A 23,310-nucleotide genomic window follows, 5' to 3' on the forward strand; every position below is an offset into this window, starting at 1 on the left:
CTCCTTCAGGGGATCTTCCTGACCCAGGGATTGAACCCACATCTCTCTGTCTCTCCAGCACTGGCAGACAGGTTCTTTACCACTTAGCGCCACCTGGGAGGCCCCGATCGCATTGAGATACAGCCTTTTCCTGCAGTCCCAGGAAGTGATGAGTTTCACCTTGACCCTTGCAGGGTCCACACTCAGCAGGAGGCAGGGTGGGGAAGTAGAAAGCGAATGGGCTCTGGCAGGACCCCGGCTGGCCTGAGAACCCACTTCCCGGCTGCCACGGTAACAGGGAGCCACCCCATTTGTCAGGCGCCGAGTACGGAGCAGGAATGCTTCTTACAACATAAGAGCTAGCTTAAGAAGAAAAGTCCTCTACTAAGTCCTGAAACTCCCTCTCACTGATTTCCAGTTAGTCATATCTTGGTCATAACTGACACCTGAATCGGGAGGGACAGACAGCGCCTGCAGGAATGTGTTCAGCCTCCTGCTTTGGGAAAGGCCTTCTGAATCGTAGCCGGGCACGGGGCTTCCCTGGTGGCTCAGCTGGTAAAGAATCCACCTGCAATGTGGAAGACCTTCGATCCCTGGGTTGGGAAGATCCTTTGGAGGAGGGAACGGCTACTCACTCCAATATTCTGGCCTGGAGAATTCCATGGACAGAGGAGCCTGGCAGGCTATAGTCCATGAGGTCACAGTCAGACACGACTGAGCAACTTGCACAGACAGGTGACTGTAAGGACAGGCGAGTGTTTCCGGGGCTTTCCAGAACTTACTCTCCCCCAACCTGCCGAGTTTGCACCCTTTGACCTTGTCCCTCACTTAGAGCTCCTAGTAAAAGCCATACACTCCCTGAGTGCTGATTCTCTGCTGTTCTGAGCACTTTTGGTCTTCACACATTCATGAGGAATGTGGGAGGCAGATCCTGTTATCATCACGTCCACATCACGTTTAACTAAGACTAAAGCAATTTTCCCAAAGTCAGCGTGTTGGCAAGGAGAGGAGCCAAGATTTGCACCCGGGCAATCTGACCCACAAGTCCCCGCCCTTCACTGCTGCACCACCCCACCCCTGCCCTCTGCCGAGGAGGACAATCCCACAGAGGAGGCAATTCCCACCATGGCACCAAGTTGACCCTTGAGGTGAATCTGGTCTCCTGCAAGGCTGACTGATGCTACAGTGTGTGTGTACTTTATTTCTATCTATGCACAAATATTTCTGCATATGAGCAACATTAGACGGGAGAGAAAAAAACAGAACAGTGAGGAGTGGAGGTAAGGCCCGAGGGCTTTTCTTTTAGGTATTTCTCCTAATGGAACTGACGAGCTAGGCTGCTGGTACAATAAGGAATGAAAGGAGTGGTGGCAATCCTTATTTAAAAAATTTCTCTGTCTTCAAGCCAAACCTCTCGCGAGTGTGCACGAGAGTGGGTGTGCACAGGGGGAGGGTGCTCCAATTGGATGCCGTGTCTGGGTTGGAACCCACTCCACCCTCCCCAGGACAGGCATCGTCTGCTCGGCCTCTTCAGAGTTCCTGCTGTGTACACACCTGATCTTCCCTACATTGAGAGCCTTCCCTTGATGTCACAGTCCCTGCTCTGTGCTCAGAAAGTGTCCCCCATATCCTACTATCAGGCACGGAAATGGCAAACTTGGAGCCAATATACCTCTTATTTACCCACCAATTTACCATGTCATCTTCGGAGTGTTGAGGGGGGAAAAAAAATCTCTAGGTCTCAGTTTCCTCATCTGGAAAATGGGTACAAGCACTCAATTTGCCTACTATACTCAGAACTTAGATGATCCAAAATCAAGAAAACCAGATCAAGTTTGCTTGAGACTTAGAGGATCTTTCCACTACATGGAGGAGCTTCAAGTGGGGATGCCTTGAGGCACACACAGCACCTGGATCGTCCTGTGGCGTCGCCAAACTCCGCTTACCGAGTAGAGTCTCCAGTGGGCCACCAGCTCATCCTCGGTCGCTGCCTTGGCTGTGGTCCCCAGGCCCTCCTCTGCCAGCCTTTGAAGGTCCTTCCTGAATTCTGCCAGCTCGGCCTCCAGCTGCCCCCTCTGCTGCTCACAGGCTCCCTTAGACTTGACTAGGTCCCGCAACCTTCCCTCCTCCTCCTCCCAGAGCCCACGCAGCTTCTCCAGAACGTCCCGCATCTCCTCCAGGTCTCTGGTGATCTTCTCTGCACCCAGAGGAGAGGTGTTCTGGGTGACCCCCACGGCCTGCTCCTCCAGCCTCTTCAAGGACTCCTCACCCTTAGGAAAATCATCGGCAATGCCCTAGAGCGGAGAGAGGATGGGGAAAAAAAAATAGGAGAGGAAAAGGAAACATTTGCTGCATTTCCCAAGGCCCCTGGGAACATCATGCCAAGTGCTAATTCCTATCGCTGGGCTGGAGCCTGGGCACCTTTCCAAGGGGTGGACTGTCTGCCTTTATAACATTAAGGATGTAATTCCCTTCCCATGTCATTTACAAGCTATTTGACTAAGCCAAAGGGAAAGTCTCTGTTGGGTACTTCTCTGTTTTCAACACTCTCTGACATTTGTTAATCTTCCTATTTTATTTTAAATTTTTACGTATTTATTTTTGACTGCACCATGCAGCACGCAGGATCTTCGTTCACCGACCAGGGATGGAACCTATGCCTCCTGCATCGGAAGTGTGGAGTCTTTAATGAACAGACCTGCAGTGAAGACCCTAAGCTTCATTTTTAACAAAGACAGAGGCAGCCTCAGGCTTGGAGCCTTCAGCTGGCAAAAGTACAGACCTGAATAGAACCTAACGACCCCATCTGGCGTCATTACACATATTTGTATCGTTATCTACTAATTATGAATGAGAACTGGTATTTCATTCATAACAATGATACAATCTTTCATTTAAAATAAATGTTCATCAACTTTTAACTTTAAAAATATAAACGCTTTTATAAAACTTCCTAAATAAACACTTTTAAGTCTGGTTTACTTGAAAATACCTTCAAAATCTTTTTTTCACCTTTTATTGAAGTGTAATTTACATGGAGTAAAGTATAGGCAGTCTCTGACTTAAAATGGTTCAACTTAACAATTTTTTGACTTTACGATGGCATGAGAGTAATATGCATTCAGCAGAAATCTCACTTTGAATTTTGATCCTTTCCCATGCTAGTGATAAGTAGCACGATGCTCTCTCATGATGCTGGGCAGTGGCAATGAGTGTAAACCAATCTATTTTTCACTTTCACTATAGTATTCAATAAATTACTTGAGATATTCAACACGATCATAATACAGGCTTTGTGTTAGAAGGTTTTGGGCAAATGGAAATGTTCTAAGCATACTTAAGGTAGGCTGGGCTAAGCTAGGATGCTTTGTAGGTTAGCTATATTAAATGTATTTTCAGCTTACAGTATTTTCAACCAATGATGGGCTCATCCAAATGCAGCCACACTGTAAACTGAGGAAATCTATGCAGCAGAGAAGGCAGTGGCACCCCACTCCAGTACTCTCGCCTGGAAATTCCCATGGATGGAGGAGCCTGGAAGGCTGCAGTCTGTGGGGTAGCTGAGGGTTGGACACGACTGAGCGACTTCACTTTCACTTTTCACTTTCATGCACTGGAGAAGGAAATGGCAACCCACTCCAGTGCTCTTGCCTGGAGAATCCCAGGGACGGGGGAGCCTGGTGGGCTGCCGTCTTTGCGGTTGCACAGAGTCGGACACGACTGAAGTGACTTAGCAGCAGCAGCAACAGCATGCAGCTCCTGAGTATTACTGTTCAAAGAGTTTTGAGAAATATACATGCCCATGAAGTTCATATTGTTATCAAAATACAGAGCATGTCTAACATGCCAGAATATTCTAGAATTTCATCTATTTGAAATCATAGAATAAGTTAATTTTTAAAACTGGCTTCTTTCACTCAGTATAATGTTTTTAGATTCTTCTATGTTGTCATGTATAACAGCACTTTATTCCTTTTTAGTGACAAATACGCCTTGTACGTGCTTCCCAGGTGGCAGAGCGGTAAAGAGCCTGCCTGCCATTGCAGGAGACATGTGAGACGTGGGTTTGATGACTAGGCTGGGAAGATCCCCTGGAGCAGGAAATGGCAACCCACTCCAGTATTCTTGCCTGGAGAATCCCAGGGATGGGGGAGCCTGGTGGGCTGCTGTCTATGGGGTCGCACAGAGTCAGACACGACTGAAGCGACTTAGCAGCAGCAGCAGCAGCAGAGCACATTTGAGGTCATGGAAGTCAGGTAGGCCAGAGTGGACCCAGCTTCTCCCCGCTGAATTTCCATGCCTACCCCAGGGTTCCTTACGCTCACATTCTGACATGTGAGGCCAGATAATGCTTTGCTGTAGGGGCTGTCCGGTGCACTGTGGGATGTTTAGCAGCATCTCTGGCCTCCATCCACCAGATGCCAGGGGCACTCCTGCCCCCAGCTGTGATAGCCAAAGACATCTCCATGGCCAGATGTCCCCATGTGAGACCATGCTGCCGTGGTCTTGGTGTCTAAACGTCCTGCTGGCTCAGAGATTTCCATAAAGCAGCTGAGGCCCCAGACACGTTCTACACCAGATCCCATGCTTATCCTCATTCGGGGCCTGTATGTGGGGATGGTTGTACCTCCTGGGCTCCCCGCCCTCCCGGCCCCATCCTAGTAAATAAACCCTAACAGAGACCCACCAGCCCTGAGCACCCCTCCCTCCTCTGGCGGAGACTCGCCAGGGTCACCTTCAGTGCCGAGAGACGGTCCTGGGTGCTCAGCCGGCACTTCCGCCCCATGCAGCCATGTACCCGCTCCACCACCGCCTTCAGCCACAGCTGGAACTCGTCCACGCTCTCCTGGAAACGCTCATGCTCACGGGTCACCTGCTCCAGCAGGTCTACTCTGTCCTGTGGGAGAGGAGGAGAGGGTCACGAGGGTCCCCAGCCCAGCCTGTCCCTGGCCTCCCAGACCTGACTCTGTGTGTGTGTGTGTGTGTGTGTAGAGCATGTGATGCAACCGATTCTCAACCCCTTCACTGGACACAAAGATCTCAGACACTCTTTTCTGCCTTATTAGCTACCAGCCAAGACACTCTTGGCTTTACAGACCACAGCATGTCAACGTTGGGTCTGTCAACCACACAGCTGGCTCTTTTCCTGCCACATCCTCGGAAAGTGGCCGTGGCAACAACTACATGCAAAGAGCCGACTCATCGGAAAAGAGCCGACTCATCGGAAAAGACCCTGATGCTAGGAATGATTGACAGCAAGACGAGAAGGGGGGTAACAGAAGATGAGATGGTTGGATGGCATCACCGACTCAAGGGGCATGAATCTGAGCAAACTCTGGGAGACAGTAAAGGACAGGGAAGCCTGGCGTGCTGCAGTCCATGGGGTCGCAAAGAGTTGGACACGACTGAGCAACTGAACAGCAACAACTACATATCACCACCATCCGAGCGCTTACTGAGGCGCCAGCGCTGCCCTAAGACCTCCGTGTACATGATCACCATGGCAAGTCCCAGACTCCAAAATCACTGCACAGGCCCAGACGGTGGCAGACCCTTTCTTTCTGGCAGATGGTAGACACCCCGGGGTTTCTGTTGCAACTTCTCAACCATTTATGTGCTTGTTACTTTGTAGGACACAAGTAGCCACAGGCAAATCCATAAGGAAGGGTTGTATTCCAGTCAAATGAATCATGAACACTAACGTTTGAACTTCCTACCATTTTCACAATGTCATGAAATGTTCTGTCTTACTTCTCCCCCAATCATTGAAAAATATAAAAACTCTTTTTGGTTCACAGGTCATAAAAATATCAGGCATTAGCCTGGCTTGAGCCCACGTGCCATAGTTTGCTGACCTCAGCTCTCAGCCATGGGGCCAGGCCGAGTTCAGGAAGGTCCTGACCTTCTACAATGCTAAGTCAACAATTCTTAACTGGGAAGGGTAGATAGACACGTGGATTGGAATAACCTCCCTGGCTATCTGTATGTGCCTTCGCCTCCCATGGAGAAGGCTCCTCATCAAATCTAGAAATACTGATTCACTGAAACCCTTTTTAAAAATATGTTTTATTAAGATAGTCTCTAGCTATCTAAGCATGGCTGTGTGTATGCTCAGTCATACACGGCTCATTGCAGCCCCACGGACTGTAGCCCATCAGGCTCCTCTGCCCATGGAATTTTTCCAGGCAAGAACGCTGGAGTGGGTAGCCATTTCCTACTCCAGGGGATCTTCCTGACTCACGGATGAAGCCCGTCTTGCATCTCCAGCATTGGCAGGCGAGTTCCTTACCACTAGCACCACCTGGGAAGCCCCATTTAAACCTTTGCAACTACCATAGCAAGTGAGAAATAATATCCCCATTTCAGGGATGCGGAAATCAAGGTACAAGACCAAGTCTTTCAGTAAAGAGCTGAAAATTCTCCTATGGGAGTGAGGCTCAGAACTTCACCATTAGCACCTGGCGGATGGGAAACATGGGGCTGCTTGAATTCTGAAAGTGGACAGAGGCACAGTGACAGGCTCCTTCATGTCTCCCTTGCTGGCTCCTCCTCCTCCCGGGGTTATTTGCATCCACCAGCATCCTTCACAGCTTCCTCCCTCCACGGGAAGATTAACTCATAAAACAAAGTGGGTCAAGAATACTACGCAGAGAATTAAAGGCTGGGCCCCTGGTTTGACGCTGATGGTGATAAATGTTGTACCGAAGCCAACTGTCCAAGAAAAGTGCCGGCTGGTGGCTCTGCGTGTGTGAAGGACGAGGTGCTGGTGCTCGGGGAAATCCAGAGTAAACAAAAGCCTCTGTGATGGTGAGCAGGCACTCAGAGAGGAACGCGGCCGAGTAGGGCAGGCATCCAGCCGCGTTCCGTGCCAGGCAGAACAAGATCACAGAACACAATTCAGCCGCGGCCCGGCGGGCCACGTCGGAGGAATGTGCCTGACAAATGAGACAGCGCTCCACCTCCTCTCGTTAGACCCAACAATTAACCCATCTGTGTGGGCAGAGTCGTCAGGAATGTCAAAACCCAACCAATTAACAGGGGCAGCGGAATCATGCCTCTGCAAAGAGCTGCAGGAAGGGCCCTGATTCCGGGCTGAGATGCCAAACAAACACGGCCCCTGCCCCGGGAGGCAGGGAGGAGGCGGATGCTACTATTTGCCTGGCCCTCTGAAAACAGAATCACTGGATTGAAAACCACTAGCAAAGTAAACAAGCAGGCCCCGCCTCCTGGCAACCAGCCTGCTCTGTCCTTTCCTGACTTTCAGTTGCTTTCGGCTGACTGTGCCATTGCTCATCCCCAGGCTCAGCCCTTTGTCCTGGTCAACAATCCGCCCCACGCCACAGGGTGGTCTCAAAGGCCCCAGTCCAGAGTGGGCCCTACCATGCTTCTGTGGTCCTGTCCCTACCAACACCAGAGGCCTTGCTAATTAACATATCAGAAGTCAAAACCGGATTTTTAGAGGCAAAGATAGTGGCCTGTTAACTAGCAGAATAAATGAGGGAAAGAACTCTCCTTGGTGAAAGTTGAGATGTTAATAGGACTTCCCTGGTGGTCGACATTCTAGGAATCAGCGAACTAAAATGGACTGGAATGGGTGAATTTAACTCAGATGACCATTATATCTACTACTGTGGGCAGGAATCCCTCAGAAGAAATGGAGTAGCCATCATGGTCAACAAAAGAGTCCAAAATGCAGTATTTGGATGCAATCTCAAAAATGACAGAATGATCTCTGTTCATCTCCAAGGCAAACCATTCAATATCCCGGTAATCCAAGTCTATGCCTCTTGAGAAATCTGTATACAGGTCAGGAAGCAACAGTTAGAACTGGACATGGAACAACCGACTGGTTCCAAATAGGAAAAGGAGTGCGTCAAGGCTGTATATTGTCACCCTGCTTATTTAACTTCTATGCAGAGAACATCATGAGAAACGCTGGGCTGGATGAAGCACAAGCTGGAATCAAGATTGCCGGGAGAAATATCAATAACCTCAGATATGCAGATGACACCACCCTTATGGCAGAAAGTGAAGAGGAACTAAAGAGCCTCTTGATGAAAGTGAAAGAGGAGAGTGAAAAAGTTGGCTTAAAACTCAACATTCAAAAAACGAAGATCATGGCATCTGGTCCCATCACTTCATGGGAAATAGGAAAACAGTGGAAACAGTGTCAGACTTTATTTTGGGGGGCTCCAAAATCACTGCAGATGGTGACTGCAGCCATGAAATTAAAAGGCGCTTACTCCTTAGAAGAAAAGTGATGATCAACCTAGATAGCATATTCAAAAGCAGAGACATTACTTTGCCGATTAAGGTCCGTCTAGTCAAGGCTATGGTTTTTCCAGTAGTCATGGATGGATGTGAGAGTTGGACTGTGAAGAAGGCAGAGTGCCGAAGAACTGATGCTTTTGAAGTGTGGTGTTGGAGAAGACTCTTGAGAGTCCCTTGGACTGCAAGGAGATCCAACCAGTCCATTCTGAAGGAGATCAGCCCTGAGATTTCTTTGGAAGGAATGATGCTAAGGCTGAAATTCCAGTACTTTGGCCACCTCATGTGAAGTGTTGACTCATTGGAAAAGACTCTGATGCTGGGAGGGATTGGGGGCAGGAGGAGAAGGGCACGACAGAGGATGAGGTGGCTGGATGGCATCACTGACTCGATGGACGTGAGTCTGAGTGAACTCCGGGTGTTGGTGGACAGGGAGGCCTGGCGTGCTGTGATTCATGGGGTCGCAAAGAGTCAGACACGATTGAGCAACTGAACTGAACTGAAATGAACTGAACTGGTGGTCCAGTGGTTAAGAAACTGTCTGCCAATGCAGGGGACATGGGTTTGATCACTGGTCTGGGAAGATTCCAGACATGCAGCGGGGCAACTAAGCCCATGTGCCACAACTACTGAAGCCTGTGTGCCCCAGAGCCCATGCCTGGCAACGGGAGAAGCCCACGCACCTAGAGAAAGCCCATGAGCAGCAGTGAAGACCCAGGGTGGCCAGAAGTAAATAAATAAATGAAAGTAATACATACAGTATTTCCAGTGGACTAAGATGCTGCTTCCCCAAATTCATCTGTTGAAGCCCTAACCCTCAAAGTGATGATATCTGGAGGGGGTGCCTTTGGGAAGTAATCAGGATCAGAGGAAGTCATGAGGGTGGGGTCCTCACAATGGGATTAGTGCCTCTATAAGAATAGATATCAGAGGGCTTGCAGACACCTCCCTCTCCACTGCGTGAGGACACAGAGAGAAGGCAGATGTCCGCAAGTCAGGAAGAGACTCCTCAGTTCAGTTCAGTCGCTCAGTCGTGTCCAACTCTTTGTGACCCCATGAATTGCAGCATGCCAGGCCTCCCTGTTCATCACCAACTCCCGGAGTTCACTCAAACTCATATCCATCGAGTCATTGATGCCATCCAGCCATCTCATCCTCTGTCGTCCCCTTCTCCTGCCCCCAATCCCTCCCAGCGTCAGAGTCTTTTCCAATGAGTCAACTCTTTGCATGAGGTGGCCAAAGTACTGGAGTTTCAGCTTCAGCATCGTTTCTTCCTCAGTGGGAACCAAATCTGCTGACACCTTGAGTTCCACCCTCCCAGTCTCCAGAATTGTGAGAAAGAAATTCCTGCTTTTAAAGCTGCCCTGTCTATGGTGTTCTTTTCTGTCTGGCCCAAGCAGGCTAAGACAATATCCCAGGGACCGTGCCCACCCTGAGAATAGGCCTGGCCCTCTAGGGATCCCTGCACAGCTCTCGTCACCAGGGTAGGAGGATTTCAGTTGTCTCCTCAGGGTGGCTTTCTCATCTGCCTTGAACACAAGGCGAGGCTTTCATCAAATGTACAGAGAGCAGGTGACTAGGAGGCATCCGGGTCACCAAGAACCTCAGGGCTACTGGACATGCAACGTCCCCCACCCCGCATAGAATGGGGCCAGAGTGTTCTCCTTTTTTCTGGGGCTGGAAGGCCCGGTATGGGGTATGCCTAGGAGGCTGATGTCAGGGAATGTGGGAAGGCTACTCCCATTTTACTAATGAAGAACCTTGTAAAGGTGTTGCAAAAATTTGCCCCTCTCTGTAGCTTCTGTCTTCTGAAGGTCACGGCACCATCTAAGAATCCAATGGAGACTATGGCTGTTCTCTCCAGCAAAGGGCACGTTCACACGACAGCTTGACTATAACCTCAGAGGCTCTGCAGGGGCCGGCCCTGGCCCCTCCCCATCCAGCACCTTCCAACCTTCTGCAGCCTGCTCTGGGACAGACGAAACAGCTCCACATCTGCCATCCCCATCCCAGCCCCCTTCCAAGAGCTACCTGGGCTTCCATGAGTTACAACAGAGCTCCCAAACTTCTGACATCCAGAAAGAGAAAATCAAGCATCTGTGAGTTTCAGCCAACAGCCCAAAAGTCCAAACCAAACTGCTTTCTTTCATGGGGTCCAATCATCCTGCCACGCCCCCTCCCAACCTCCAGTTTCCACATCAAGGTCAGAATTCATCAGCTCATCTGGCAACTCCAAGGGCTTCAGCCAGGGCGGCAGCTCTCCCTGCGCCACCCCAACCTCATCCTTAAAAGGCAGAGCCCCCACACTCCTAGCCCACGAGGCTGCCAGCTGGGCTCTGCCTCGGGAAAACCCTTAGGAAAAAACCTGCTTCCTCATCCAGGAACTCGAAACCTCCCATGTACCACTGCTTCCGCTTTCTGAGCCTGACCCACAAGAGTTCCAGCTGCCCCCCTCCACTCTCCTCTGACGGGCACAGGTGCAGCAGCTCATCCAGGACCTGGGGCTCCACCAAAGGAGGAGCCCACGTAGGAAGTCGCCAGGACTTCTAGTTCTTTCTAAGGGCCAGTGGTATCCAACCCTTAAATTATTTTTTAAAAAATTTTTTTATTAAAGTATAGTTGATTTACAATTTTGTGTTCATCTCTGCTCTACAGCAAAGTGATTCAGTTATACAGGCACATACATTCTCTTTCACGTTATTTTCCATTACGGTTTATCACAGGATATTGAATATAGTTCCCTGTGTTATACAACAGGACCTTGCTGTTTATCTGTGGATAATTTTTTAAGTTAAAAAAAGGGGTCCCAGTCACACACACTTTCTCTATTTGCGACATAAGAAGACAGGGAGGATAAAGTGAGGTCAAAGACATGAAGGGACTTAGAAAAAGAAGTGGTCGCCAATAAGAGCTGTGATTTCTATGATTTTATTTTATTTTTTGGATCCAATGGAGGGAGAATCCCCTGGAGGGACGATGAGAACCTCTGAGGTGATCATTTTTCAGAATTGGTGCTCATGGGTGCCCCAAGTATGTCCCTTCCACACACACGTGCGCACACATGTGCACACACACATACACAAAGCCACTTTCCACTTCCTGCATGAGTAGCTCTCTGTTGATTGACACAAGAACCTGTTTCCTGTAAAGTCACAGCAAGGAGGCCATGCGCAGGCATCTCCCCTTGCTTGGGCCCACGGGGCAGTCCTGAAGAGAGAATTGCTGTTAAGCGGGCTCCAGTCACTTGGATGTGGAGAGGGAGGGCCAACTGGTAACATTTCCTAGAGACAAGCTCCACCCACCTGCCTGTCCTCCAAGCCTCCAAGCTGCAGAGGCGGGGTTCTCATTCATTGAGGGAATGGCTCCCAGCACCTGCTGTATGGCAGACACCACTGTTGTGGCTATTTTTTTATCATAGCTACTGAGAGCAGATGTCATCCTTTATCCTGGGAAAATGATCTCCAGTCTTTAAAGAGCTCAGATGCACACTCATTCAGGGTGAGCGGCCCTGGGGCCACACAGCTGGGAAGCAGCAGAGGCTGCCTGGAACCCAGGTCCCTCCCCAAACATTCAGAGGCTAGCACCCTATTCCTGCTTGCGGATTCTCAGATCTGGGCTTATTATAGAACCGTCTCCCATAACTTGAAGGACCCAGGAGACTTCCAGCTCCAGCAACACAGGAGACTAGAACCCTGAATACCCTTCTACCACAGCCAGCCAGAAATGCTGGATAAAATGTAGCAGGCATGTTTCAAATGCAGAACCACATATACATACACACCACACACGCCAAGGTAAGCAGTTTCCTATGGACCAGATGCAAAGGTGCTACAGAAAACAGGTTACTAAACTCACAAGTGTGCTTGACATCTCCTTGGTTGCTCAGGTTGTGGGAAGAGGTTAGACTCTGGCTCCCAGAGGGTGGAGACCACTGCACAAAGGCAGAACCCTCAAGGGGCTCCTCCTCTGTCAAAGGGTGAACTAGAGACAGAAACCTTCCCGCCAGCACAGTCCAGGAAAGAAGCACATGTCTTTCAACCTGGGCTCTGTCTAAGAAAACAAATGAAGAAACATTCGCCTTTCAGAGTATGTAGCCAGGAGCCTCTGCACTATTTTGGCTGGGACTTCGATTGCAGAGAACCCACTTGATTTAGGAACCCCCAAGACAATTTAGTGACATGAAAACAGAAATCCTGAAGGTAAATTCCCACAGCACCCTGGCTGGAATAAACACAAGTTCTCTGAGTGCCAGGCCCAGCCACGGGGTTCTGCAGATAGGGTTCAAATAGGATGAGCTCACGGCTCAGAATTACAAAGCCCCCACAGAAACAATCCACCATGTTAGGAGACCAGACAGAAGCATCGGGCCTGGAACTTCAGCCACCGGAGCAGCCTGATGACTGTAAAATATGCATGCTTAGAATGCCTACGGATAGCATCCTTATCTGGGTGAAGTGCAAAGTTTAAAGGAAAAAGGACAATGGAACAAAGAACAGACATAACACAAAACCAAACAGAATGTCTCGAAACAAAATTGAACATAATAACTCAATGGACGGTTTAAACCAAGGCAAGAATGAGGTGAGGCCAGTCCAAGTTCGATGCATGAAACAGGGCACTTGAAGCTGGTTTGCTGGGACAACCCTGAGGGATGGGATGGGGAGGGAGGGGGATGGGGGTTTCAGAATGGGGGACACATGTACGTCCATGGCTGATTCATCTCAATGCATGGCAAAAACCACTACAGTATTGTAAAGTAATTAGCCTCCAATTAAAATGAATAAACTAATTTTTTTAAAAAAAGAATGAGATGAGAGATAGGGACAAACAGTGAACAGAGGGATTGTGGGAAGGGCAAGAGAGAGCAAAGAGGAAGGACTAAAGTACAAGAGGAGAGAGGGAGGAAGAGGAGAGGCGAGTCAGGCGGAAGTGAAGCTCACGGTCCATCAGCCAGTCAGTCAACACCTACATACTAAGTACCCACATGTGTATTGCTGCTGCTGCTGATGTGTATTAAGCATGAGCAACACTGGCCATCTGGATGGTAGATAATGTGTCAGTGGGCGGATGGATGGTAGAGGGCTGGGTGGATGGGTAGGTGGAAGACTGATGGGTAGGTAGCTACAAAATGCTTGAGTGGGTGGGTGAAGAGACAGGTGACAAGTAGAGAGAAGGTACGTGGGTGAAGGGTGGACAGTGGGTGGTGGAGAAATGGATGGGTACATGAGCGCGTGAAGAGTACAAGGGTGGGTTGATGAGCAGGTGAATGAATAGACGGGTGGCTAAGTGATTAAGTGGTTGTATAGAGAGAATAGGAGATCTGGTTAGGTCGATGGGGAGGCAGACGGACGAGTTTGTAAACTGATGGGTAAAAAAGAGGGGGGGTAGATGGAAGGTTGGGTAGGTAAGTAGATGCAGTGGTGAGTGGGTAGACAGTGAATGGGAGCTTTGGGAGTTTAGTGGGGAGATAGGTGGTGAGTGGATAAAGATGGATAGGAGGGTAGGGAGATGGATGGATGGGAGGTGGTGGGTTGATGGTAGATGGTGGATAGACAGATGGATAGATGTTTAGAGAGCAAATGAGTGGCTGATCGGGTAGATGGGATAAACGCATGGATGGGTGAAGACAGCCCATCACCCACCTGGGCTTTCGCCTTCACAGCCTCATACTCAGCCTTCATCTGCTGCTGGGCATCTTCGTCCACGCTGGGGTCCCCGATCCTGTTGAACAGGGAGGCCGCCTCCTCCAGCAGCCGGTCCAGGAGCACTGCCTGGTGGTCTGCGTTGTTCAGCAGCACCTGGGCGTGGCTCAGCTGCCACTGCTTCTCCTTCAGGCTGGGCTGCAGCTCCACGGGGGGCGCGAGCGCCACCGTCATCTTCTGGAACCAGCGGTAGAATTCATCCCGGGCCAGCAGGTACTCGCTCCAGTGCAGCCACACCCACTCGATGCGGCTGCGGGTGGAAGCCATGGGCACGGTGAGCAGCCCCCACCTGGCTCAGGGCGGGGAGTCCGTACCACTGCCCCCTCCCCGGTACAGTGGGTGGCGGGCACAAGGACACCCTCTCAGGCCTCACCCCAGTCCTACTAGACAAGACCCTCCTGTCTGGGAAGCAAGCCCCATGGGGCTGACCATCGGGGTAGTTCGGATTCCAGACCTGCTCTGAGAACCCCGGCCTGCTGATGCCCTTGGCCACCAGAACCCCAAATCCTAGCCCAAAACTCCCATTAGAGAGGCACAGTGTCCTCCAGTCACTCTCTCTGGTGTTTGGACTCCGCACACAGCCACTCTGTCTCTTACTACATGGGTGCCCACTAGCTGTCCCAAGAAGGCTGCCATGGGCAGTGTGTGTATATTATCATTTGCAGAGGAAACAGAACCTGTGGGCTCATCACTGCTCAGTGTGGGACAGAGGGCTGGGGGCCTGTGTGTGGCTCCCAGGCATGTCACGAACTCTGCCTCACCCGGCCTCTGCACCCGCCTCAGTTTCCCATCTGTAACATGGAGATGGACTATCGGCAAAGCCAACATCCAGCCACTTTGTCTGGAATTCCAATGAAAGAGCTTGAGAAGCAGAAAGCACGATGCAAGCCCTGCCAGTCCACTCATTCTGATTTTATTAAGATGGAGAGGAGGCTGGTAGCTTCTGCCCATCAGAGACCTCCTGTATGCCGAGGGCTGCATCTGGCTCTTGACATTTGTATCTCCCGCCATCCTCCTAATAACTTTCTTTAAGAAACACTTAATGACCATCTCCTTCTCCAGGGGATCTTCCTGACCCGGGGATCAAACCCGGGTTTCCCACATTGCGGGCAGACGCTTTACCATCTGAGCCACCAGGGAATCCCTCAGTGATATCCATTGTCCAGATGAGACATGCGAGGCTCAGAGAGGTCAAGTAGCTTTCCTGAGGCCACACAGCAAGTAACCAGCAGAGCAAAAAGCAATCTCAGGGCAGAGCCCACCACCACCAGGCTCCCTGGTACAAAGAGAAAATCTAGACTACAGTGCTAACAAGGCAACAGGGCTTCGTCCCCCCGGGGCCATTCAGCCCCTTCTGCTGGAGGGTGCACACAAGGCAAGCCTCCTAGGAACTAATTGTGGGCAAAACGCGATGGGCTCCCGCTGTCTATTATTATCCTTAAGCTCGATTATTAGAAAGAGGCAGGCAGGCTGGCTGACATCCCAAGAGAGCATCCTGTTCCCAGCCATCCCTGGACTGAGAGCTGTCGCTTGGGCAGGGAGCCCCAGGCCAGCACAGTGGTGGGCGTGGCGGGCCGGCAGCAGGCCTGCAGATGAAGGCCTGGCAGGGTCCCCGGCCGCCCTACCTGTGACAGTGGGTCATGTAGGTGACCGTCTCCTCCCACTGGGCCTTGATGTCTCTCAGCTGAGCCAGGATCTCGGTCTTCTGGTCCTCGTGGCAACATGCCAGAAGGGCTTCGGCGGCCTGCAGCACCACATCCACCTTCACGCGACCCTCTGGCTCCAGCTGGCATATTTTCTGTTGTGGACACGAAGCCAGTAGTTAGACAACACGACAACAGCCGGAGCCTTGAGAAGATGGTGGCATGATGCAGAAAGAGGCAGGACATGGAGACCAGAGGAGCTGGGGTTCAAATCACAGCCCCTGCCCCTTCTCCCGTGACCTCGGGCATTCTGCCGAGGGGCCTCACGGCCCCTGCCCCTTCTCCCGTGACCTCAGACATTCTGCCGAGGGGCCTGGGGTGGAAGCAAGCCTTGACGGAGATAAATTAGCACAGAACCGGCCAGAGCATTCCGATGATAGGAGTCCTCTCCCTTCCAAGGCTGGCCTGTTTCCAGCTGTGTAAATCCAGATAAGTGTCATTTTCTCCCTGAACTTGCTTTTCTTGTCTGTAAAGTGGGAGTATAGTCGTACTCAGCTCTCGGATTTTTTTTTTTTCAGACTTCACTGAGCAAATGCACCCAAAGTGCATGTCCCAGGATGCACGGCCATGAGAATCTGCCTCTCGGGTCTACTGCCCAGAGCAGGCTTGGCCAGGGCCCCCTGCTGAGACTCCAGAATTATCTCTGACTTTAGAGCTGGCACCAAGGCCTCAATCCCTCAGCTGCTGCCACGAGTGACCACAAATAGGAATGTGAGGGCAGCTCTGTCCCTAGGGGACCCTGGGCTCCTCGGATGGGTTCAGGATGCCCCACGGCCTTACCAAACTCCCTTAGACTTGTAGGGCAGCCTAAGAAGCTCCTGTCCTCCTGGACTCGGGGTCAGACCTGCATTGGACTGACCTGGTCCCTCCCAGCCTCCCGGGTTCCTGCCTCATTTTCTCTCACAGATGATTCCCTCTTAAACTTCTTGCACATTTAATGCCATCTTGGCCTTGGCTTTTTTGGAGGACTAAGGCTGACACACAACGTCTAGCAAATAGTACAACTCTGATCAGCATCAGCTACTGTCATTACTCATTGTTATTATTCCAGCTCTTTGGCAAATAAAGCTTGACCCCTGTAGTCAAAATACAACTGGATTCCAATTCAACGGCTACCTGTGTGACCTTTGGTATGTAAATTCTCCAGGGCGTGAAATGCGGGAAGACAGTGGTTACGCTACCCACGGTTATGGTAACCTGTGTGATAGGAGAGCCATTAGCACATGGCCTGACCCACACGGGATACTCCATCACTCCACAGTTGTTCACTGTTATTACTACCTTTTACCTGCCTTTTGATTGTATTTACTGACAGCACAGCATTTGCCTAAAGCTCCAGCTGTTCCCAGCCTGTCTCCCTGAGGCTGGTAACTGGATTTCTCAGTCTGAGGGCCCAGTGGGCTGGCCCATCTGAGCCCTCTGTGTGGGTGGGGTTGGGGAGGGCCTCCTGCCCTGTGCCATGCTGCCCCACTGATAGCCGTGAGGCCCCAGGCAGGTCACTCAATCACTCTGAGACGGTGATAACAACACCCTGCTTTGTCCACTTCATAGGGCTATAAAATTACTTTTTAAAAATACTATTAATTAGATCATTGACATGTGAGTATACTTTATGAACCGTTGAGCAATTATGAGAAGACTCTTGAGAGTCCCTTGGACAGCAAAGAGATCAAACCAGTCAATCCTAAAGGAAATCAACCCTGAATGTTCACTGGAAGGACTGATGCTGAAGCTGAAGCTCCAGTCCTTTGGCCATCTGATTCGAAGATCCAACTCATTAGAAAAGAGCCTGATGCTGGGAAAGATTGAAGACAGGAGGAGACGGGGACCACAGAGGATGAGATGGTTGGATAGCATCACTGACTCAATGGACATGTGTTTGAGCAAGCTTCAGGAGATGGTAAAGGACAGGGAAGCCTGGTGTACTGCAGTCCATGGGATCGCAAAGAGTCAGACACGACTGAGTGACTGAATTGAATTATGCAGACCCTCCCCCAACATGTGCAAATGGGCAATGATTCCAATCCTTTTTGTTACTTCATATGAGACTTCCCTGATAAACTCAGTTGGTAAAGAATCCGCCTGTGATGCAGGAGACCCTGGTTCGATCCCTGGGTTGGGAAGATCTGCTGCAGAAGGGAAAGGCTACCCACTCCAGTATTCTGGCCTAGAGAATTCCATGGACTGTATAGTCCATGGGGTCACCAAGAGTCGGACACGACTGAGAGACTTTCACATGAGAATGGTTAACGATGATGATGATGACAACGATGAGAGTATAGAGGGCCTCCCCGCCTACATGTATTAGCAAAGAATGAGATTAAACAAGCTCCTTCCAAGGGCTGTGTCTGTGTGCTCTGAGTGGGGTGGGGTTGGGATCTGAAGGGTGAAGAACGGGGAGATTTCTCAAGAGAAGGAAAGAGCTTATGTTTGGGGTTTAGGAGCCAGGCTGAGCAGCAGGATTTGCAGGACTCCAGAAGGTAATGGGGGCAGCAAAGACCCAACAGGGACCCCCAAGTCCCACTTAGTAGCAAACAGCAAAGGGGAAGACAAAGACACCACAGTGACTGGTGGCTACTGAGGATCCAGGGCCACCATGGAAGGTTCTGGACTAAGTAAGATCATCACCCAACCCCTGCACAGAACATTTCACACCACTCGGGAGCAGGGGTCCCGCAGGGTGGCGTAGGATGAGTATCTTGTCAACCAGGGAGATCTATTTCGATTAGAAATAATAATAATAATAATTAAGAATCTGATGTTTCTGTGCTGAGGGGCAACTGAGCCCATGGGCCGCAACTACCAAGTCCTGCATACTCTAGACCCGCACTCTGCGACAAGAGAATCCACCACAGTGAGAAGACCAAGCACTGCAGTGAAGTGCTCACCGCATCTAGAGAAAGACCACGTGCAGCAATGAAGGCCCTGCACAGCCAAAAATAAATTAGAAAAAAAGGGAATCTGATGTTTCTGACATCCAGGGCTGTGGAGACCGCACGTCCACTCCCAAGCTGGCAAGATGGGCACCACAGTGATTCCAGTGTTAAGCAGGGATACTGGGGACCTGCAGACACTTCGGCTTTGCAGAACCATCTCTGCAGCACTTCGTGAGGCCCCCTCTAGAGCTGCTGCCCAATTTAAGTTCAGTCAGAACCCAGCTCTGTGAATGAAGAGAGCCAGCAGCTTGGAGAAGAAGCGAAGTTCAGTCTCTGCCACACCAGAAGGAACCAGCCAAGCCTGGAAAGGCCCCATGAGGTCAAGGGCCCCTCCCCCAAAGTCCAGTGTCCTGAAGGTGTGATCTGCCCCAGGCCTCTGGACCTTTGCCCTCTGATTCCTGGCCAGGGAGGTACAGGCTGGATCAGGTGGATGTGGGAGACCTCAATATTCACTGCCCTTTGCAGGGGGGTTTGCCTGTTGCCTCCTGCCAAAGAGAGTGGAGCTGGTCACAAAGGCCGGCAGCTCACAAGCCCCACCTGGCCTGACGCAGAAACCTCTGCCCCCAAATTGGAATATCAGCCAGAGGCAGGTCTGCTGAGGGCCTGGGGCCAGGGGACCAGAGGCTGGGGCTGAGCTGACAAACAACTTTTGAGAAGCAGATTCCACCTCCTTCTCTGCCCAGTGATTCTGCTCTTGGGCTGGTGTGGGGTTCTTCTACAGCCTGTCCCCAGCAAGGATGAAGTCCAGGAGAGCTTGGCAAGAGACTCAAGCCAGCTAGGAAGGCGTCACAGAACTGCAACCGCAAAGCAATTCTGATTCAAAGGAGCCAGGTGAGGGCAACAGTTAGGTGGGGTTGGGTGGAGGGAAAAGCTCAGTGAGAGGAGAAGCAGGTCAGGAAAGCTGGGGGAATGTAGTGAGGGCTTTCCCTCTATGCAGTCAAGGCCAGATGGGCACTCCCCTGGGTACTAATGCTGAGTACTATGATGGGCACTCTCCTGAGTACTGTGCTGAGTACTATGGTGGGTACTATGCTAAGTTCTATGTTGAGTACTATGATGGGTACTATACTGAGTACTGTGCTGGGTTCTAGAATCTGGGATGAAAATAAACATGGCCCAATGCTTGCGGGCTGTGGTGGAGTCTGTAGACAAGAGCACAGATGACTATAAAAGAGCCATAAAAGGCCACAAAATCGGCGCTCCAAGGAGGGGTGTGGGCAATCCAAGAAGCCCTCATGAGGAGGCAGCACTGTCACCGAGCCTCAGTGCTGTACAGACATGTGAGATGGGGGCTTCGGCAAAGCTGGAAACACACGGCACGTTCAGGGCATCAGACTTTTGGAAGCCAAGTCCTAGGAGATGTGGCAGCTCTCTGACCATTAAGGGGCCTGGAAACCAGTTAGGAAGCAGCCTGGCTGAGGCCCCAAGTGCAGGGCCAAGGAGGCTGGGAACCAGAGGGTGAAGAGACAAGATGCTGTGGCCTAGGAGACCAGCCCCGGAGGTACGGGGCGAGGCCTGGGAGAGTCCATAGACGGAGTCCCTGCACTGAAGCCGTGAGGGACACTTCCTGCCCTGGGCCGGCTCTGCCAGCATGCCCTGCCCTTCGCCAAGTGTGCCAGTAAGCTATTGGCCTTGGTCCTTCCTCTCTGCTGCAAGGCGATAACTAGCACTCTCCCCAGGAGCTAAGCTGAAGCCCAGGGGGCAACGGAAACTCTCCGCGGGTGCTGTGGCCACAGCGGGAATTCAATGCCAGACCTGCCCGCCCCAGACCCCAAGCTCTCCCCCTCCCCCAGACTCCTCCATTCCCTCCCCCTGCATCCCCCAACCTGGCTCACTGATCCTCATTCAAGCCTCAGCAGTGCTGTCACTTGTCCCCCGAGGCCTCTCCTGACCTGCCAGCCTAGGGGACACCAGCTTGTCCCAGGAGCAGCCACTCTCCAGTCTCTTCCACAGAAGATGCCCACCTCCGTGAGGGACTGGCAGGCTTCCGCAGCTCCTCTGCACAGAGGAGGGCACCCCACAGCCCTCAGCACACAGGAGGGCATGGGACCTACTCCTGGCCACACAGCTACTAAGCTTCAGAGCTGGACTGAAACTCCCATCCAGTCACTCTCCAAATGGGCACCGGGGACACGCATGGCTGAGCGGGTGGAGGGAAGGCACCTAGGCCCCAGGCCCCAGGGCGAGGGCCCACGGACTGCAGGCGGGGAAGGTACTGCTGCTCCTTTTCCCCAGAAGGCAGGAGTGAAATGTTTTCTTACTGCAAAATCGATGTTGAAACATCGAAGCACACAGAAAACGAGTGGGTCTGAGCCCCGTGGGCGAGCACATGGTGGGGCGCCCAGGATGCGGCTCCCTCCACCTAGGCTCCTGGCCCGACACTCAGGGTTTCACCCGATAGAAGTGCTCCTGAGGCTTCCAGGGCCCATTCTCTTGCCCTTGCTAACAGCCCTTCCTTAAGGATCGCCTTGCCTTCACCTAACTAAGCCTGACCCACCACCACGGGGTACTGAGCTGCCCCCAGACCATGGAAGGCGCAAAGGGATAGTGTGCTAAGACAGCAAGTGCCGTGCAGGGCTGTTCGCAGACAGGGAGCATCGGGAGCTGGGACTGGGGCTGGGGGAGGGGATCAGAAAAGACTTGTGGGCAAAGTGGCAGGCGTTTCTTTTCACATTGCACACTCAGACCCAAATGAAGGGCATTCCAAGTAGAAGCGACAGCATGCACAAAGGCTTGGTGACAGGGAATCTAGGTTTCCTGCCAACAGGAGAGGATGTGTGCCCGGGAGGTGGGCTGGCAGGGGAAGCCGAGGCTAGAGAATAGGGTCTTGTAGATAGATGGTGGAGGACTTTTGATGTCAGGGGAAGCTGGCTTTTCTCTGGTGGGCAATGGGGAGCCACGGAAGGTTGTAGAGGAGAATAGTGTCATGAACCCATGTTAGGGATGTACCTCTTCCATACTTGTGAGGCTGCCAGATTACATGTATACCTGTCCCTGTTAGGCCATAAACCCAAGCATAGCGTGTGCTGCACCCCTTCCACTGGTCCAGGCTCCTACATGGAGATGGCCGGTGATTCTCTGAACTCAGCCCTGGGTCCAAGCCCCGACAAGATCGACTCCTTTCATTCTGGCCCATCGCTGTGTCTAGGGATCCATTTCATTATTGAAAAGTGGGGACACTACATCACCATCTCAGGGCTTCTGGGGAACTGAAGATGAAAGCGGACAGCACAGGCTCGAGCACTTAATAGCAGCTGAATGAACGTCACCACCCTTCTCCCACTGACCTGGCAGAGGCACCCATTTGATAAGCGACGATCGGTGACAATGATAATGATGACAAAGGCCAAGACTGACAAGGGAAGGGATTTTGGCTGCCAACTCCTCTCCCCACCAGGCTTGGCCCCTCCCTTCAACTCTGGCCTTCCCAATCTCTGCCTTGTGCCAGGTAGTGGGTAGAGCCGGACTCCAGCCCGAGAAGACCCGAGGCAGGGACCTCAGGCACAGGGAAGCAAAGATGGGGTAGGAAGCAGGGCCGGCACCAGCTAGGGGCAGAGACCACCTGGCTGCATGGGGCCTCCTGGCAGGATGGGCGAGCCAGAGAATGGCCTCTGGAGCCTTACAATGAAAGCGTGATCCTAGGACCCACGGCAGGAGCATGTCAGAAATGTCACGTCCATCTCCTGGCTGAGAACCTACACTTAAACCCCAGAGACTCCAAGACAGCAGAGTTTAAGAAACACTGGTCTGTCCACTTCTGCCATGCAACAGCTGGGGAGTAACCTGAGGCCTGAGATGGACGGACAAGGCCAAGGCCACAGGGTTATCAAGGCCACGGCCTCCGCATACCTCGGTCTCCCGCAGCCTGGCCTCCAGCGCCGTGCGGGGCCCCTGGGTGTTGTCATTGATCTGCAGCCGCTCCTGCACAGCCCTCATCCACTGGCGGGCGTCCTCCACGCTCCTGTCGAAGCCCTCCTGGGGCTGCTGAGTCATGGCGCCTGTGGGGGCTGAAAGACAGGACCATGTGAGATCAGACAGACAGGTGAGAATGCCTGGGGGCAGGGTAGGGGGGACAGGGAGGCAGGGGAGAAGGGGGTGCTGTGGAGGGGCCCCGGCTGGCTGATGGGCAGTGGGCGAGGATAAGGGAGGCTGACCCTGGGGGTGGGCCCAGACCTCCAACCCCAACCCCTTCCTGATGCTCTGATGCTTGACTTGACACAGCCAGAGGCAATTGTGTTTGTCAAAGAGCCACAGGACTGGAAACGGCCTGAGAAGGAAAAACAGGTCTGGCCTCTCGGGGTGGGGGGCGGGGAGGGGCGCTGGGCAGGGAGAGCGAGCCCAGGGTGTTGAGTTGGCAAAGACTCTTTGTCCTAACTTCTCTGCGCCCCTCTGATGCTACCGTGGGACTCGGGAGCCACTCTCTTCTCTTTGGTTTGAAATCCCTTCAGAAGCCGGTCCTAAAACACGCACAGGCTGAGATGTCTGTGACAGATACTGAATCTTGATCGGAATGGAACAAAACCTTTAAACTAAAAAAACACAGTTTTTTGGCATCGGCCAGGCTGATGTCAGCCCCTAAACCTCAGCTGGAATGAACATCTCAGGCTGGGGAACCCCTGCAAGCCTGGTGTCTTGTGACTTCTACTGTTCCACCAATCTGGGTCCCAGGCAGATACTGGCTAAGCGCTTCCACTGACCTACATACCACCTGGGATTTCCCCA

At 51.9% G+C, this 23,310-nt stretch overlaps 1 protein-coding gene across 1 annotated transcript in view; it reads right to left on the bottom strand.

Annotated features, from left to right (window-relative positions):
• Positions 1-22,587, bottom strand: part of SYNE3 (spectrin repeat containing nuclear envelope family member 3) — a 56,869-nt gene extending 34,282 nt beyond the window's left edge. Inside the window, exons 1-5 of the mRNA XM_052659890.1 lie at positions 22,438-22,587; positions 15,575-15,747; positions 13,890-14,199; positions 4,715-4,876; positions 1,926-2,273 (exon numbers count right to left, since the gene is read on the bottom strand). Of these exons, the coding sequence (XP_052515850.1) occupies positions 1,926-2,273; positions 4,715-4,876; positions 13,890-14,199; positions 15,575-15,747; positions 22,438-22,581 (1,137 nt within the window). The 5' untranslated portion in view covers positions 22,582-22,587. The remainder of the gene's footprint in view (positions 1-1,925; positions 2,274-4,714; positions 4,877-13,889; positions 14,200-15,574; positions 15,748-22,437) is intronic.
• Between the last annotated feature and the right edge of the window lie 723 nt (positions 22,588-23,310).

This window comes from Budorcas taxicolor, chromosome 21 (genome assembly GCF_023091745.1).
Source record: "Budorcas taxicolor isolate Tak-1 chromosome 21, Takin1.1, whole genome shotgun sequence".
NCBI classification, from domain to species: domain Eukaryota; kingdom Metazoa; phylum Chordata; class Mammalia; order Artiodactyla; family Bovidae; genus Budorcas; species Budorcas taxicolor.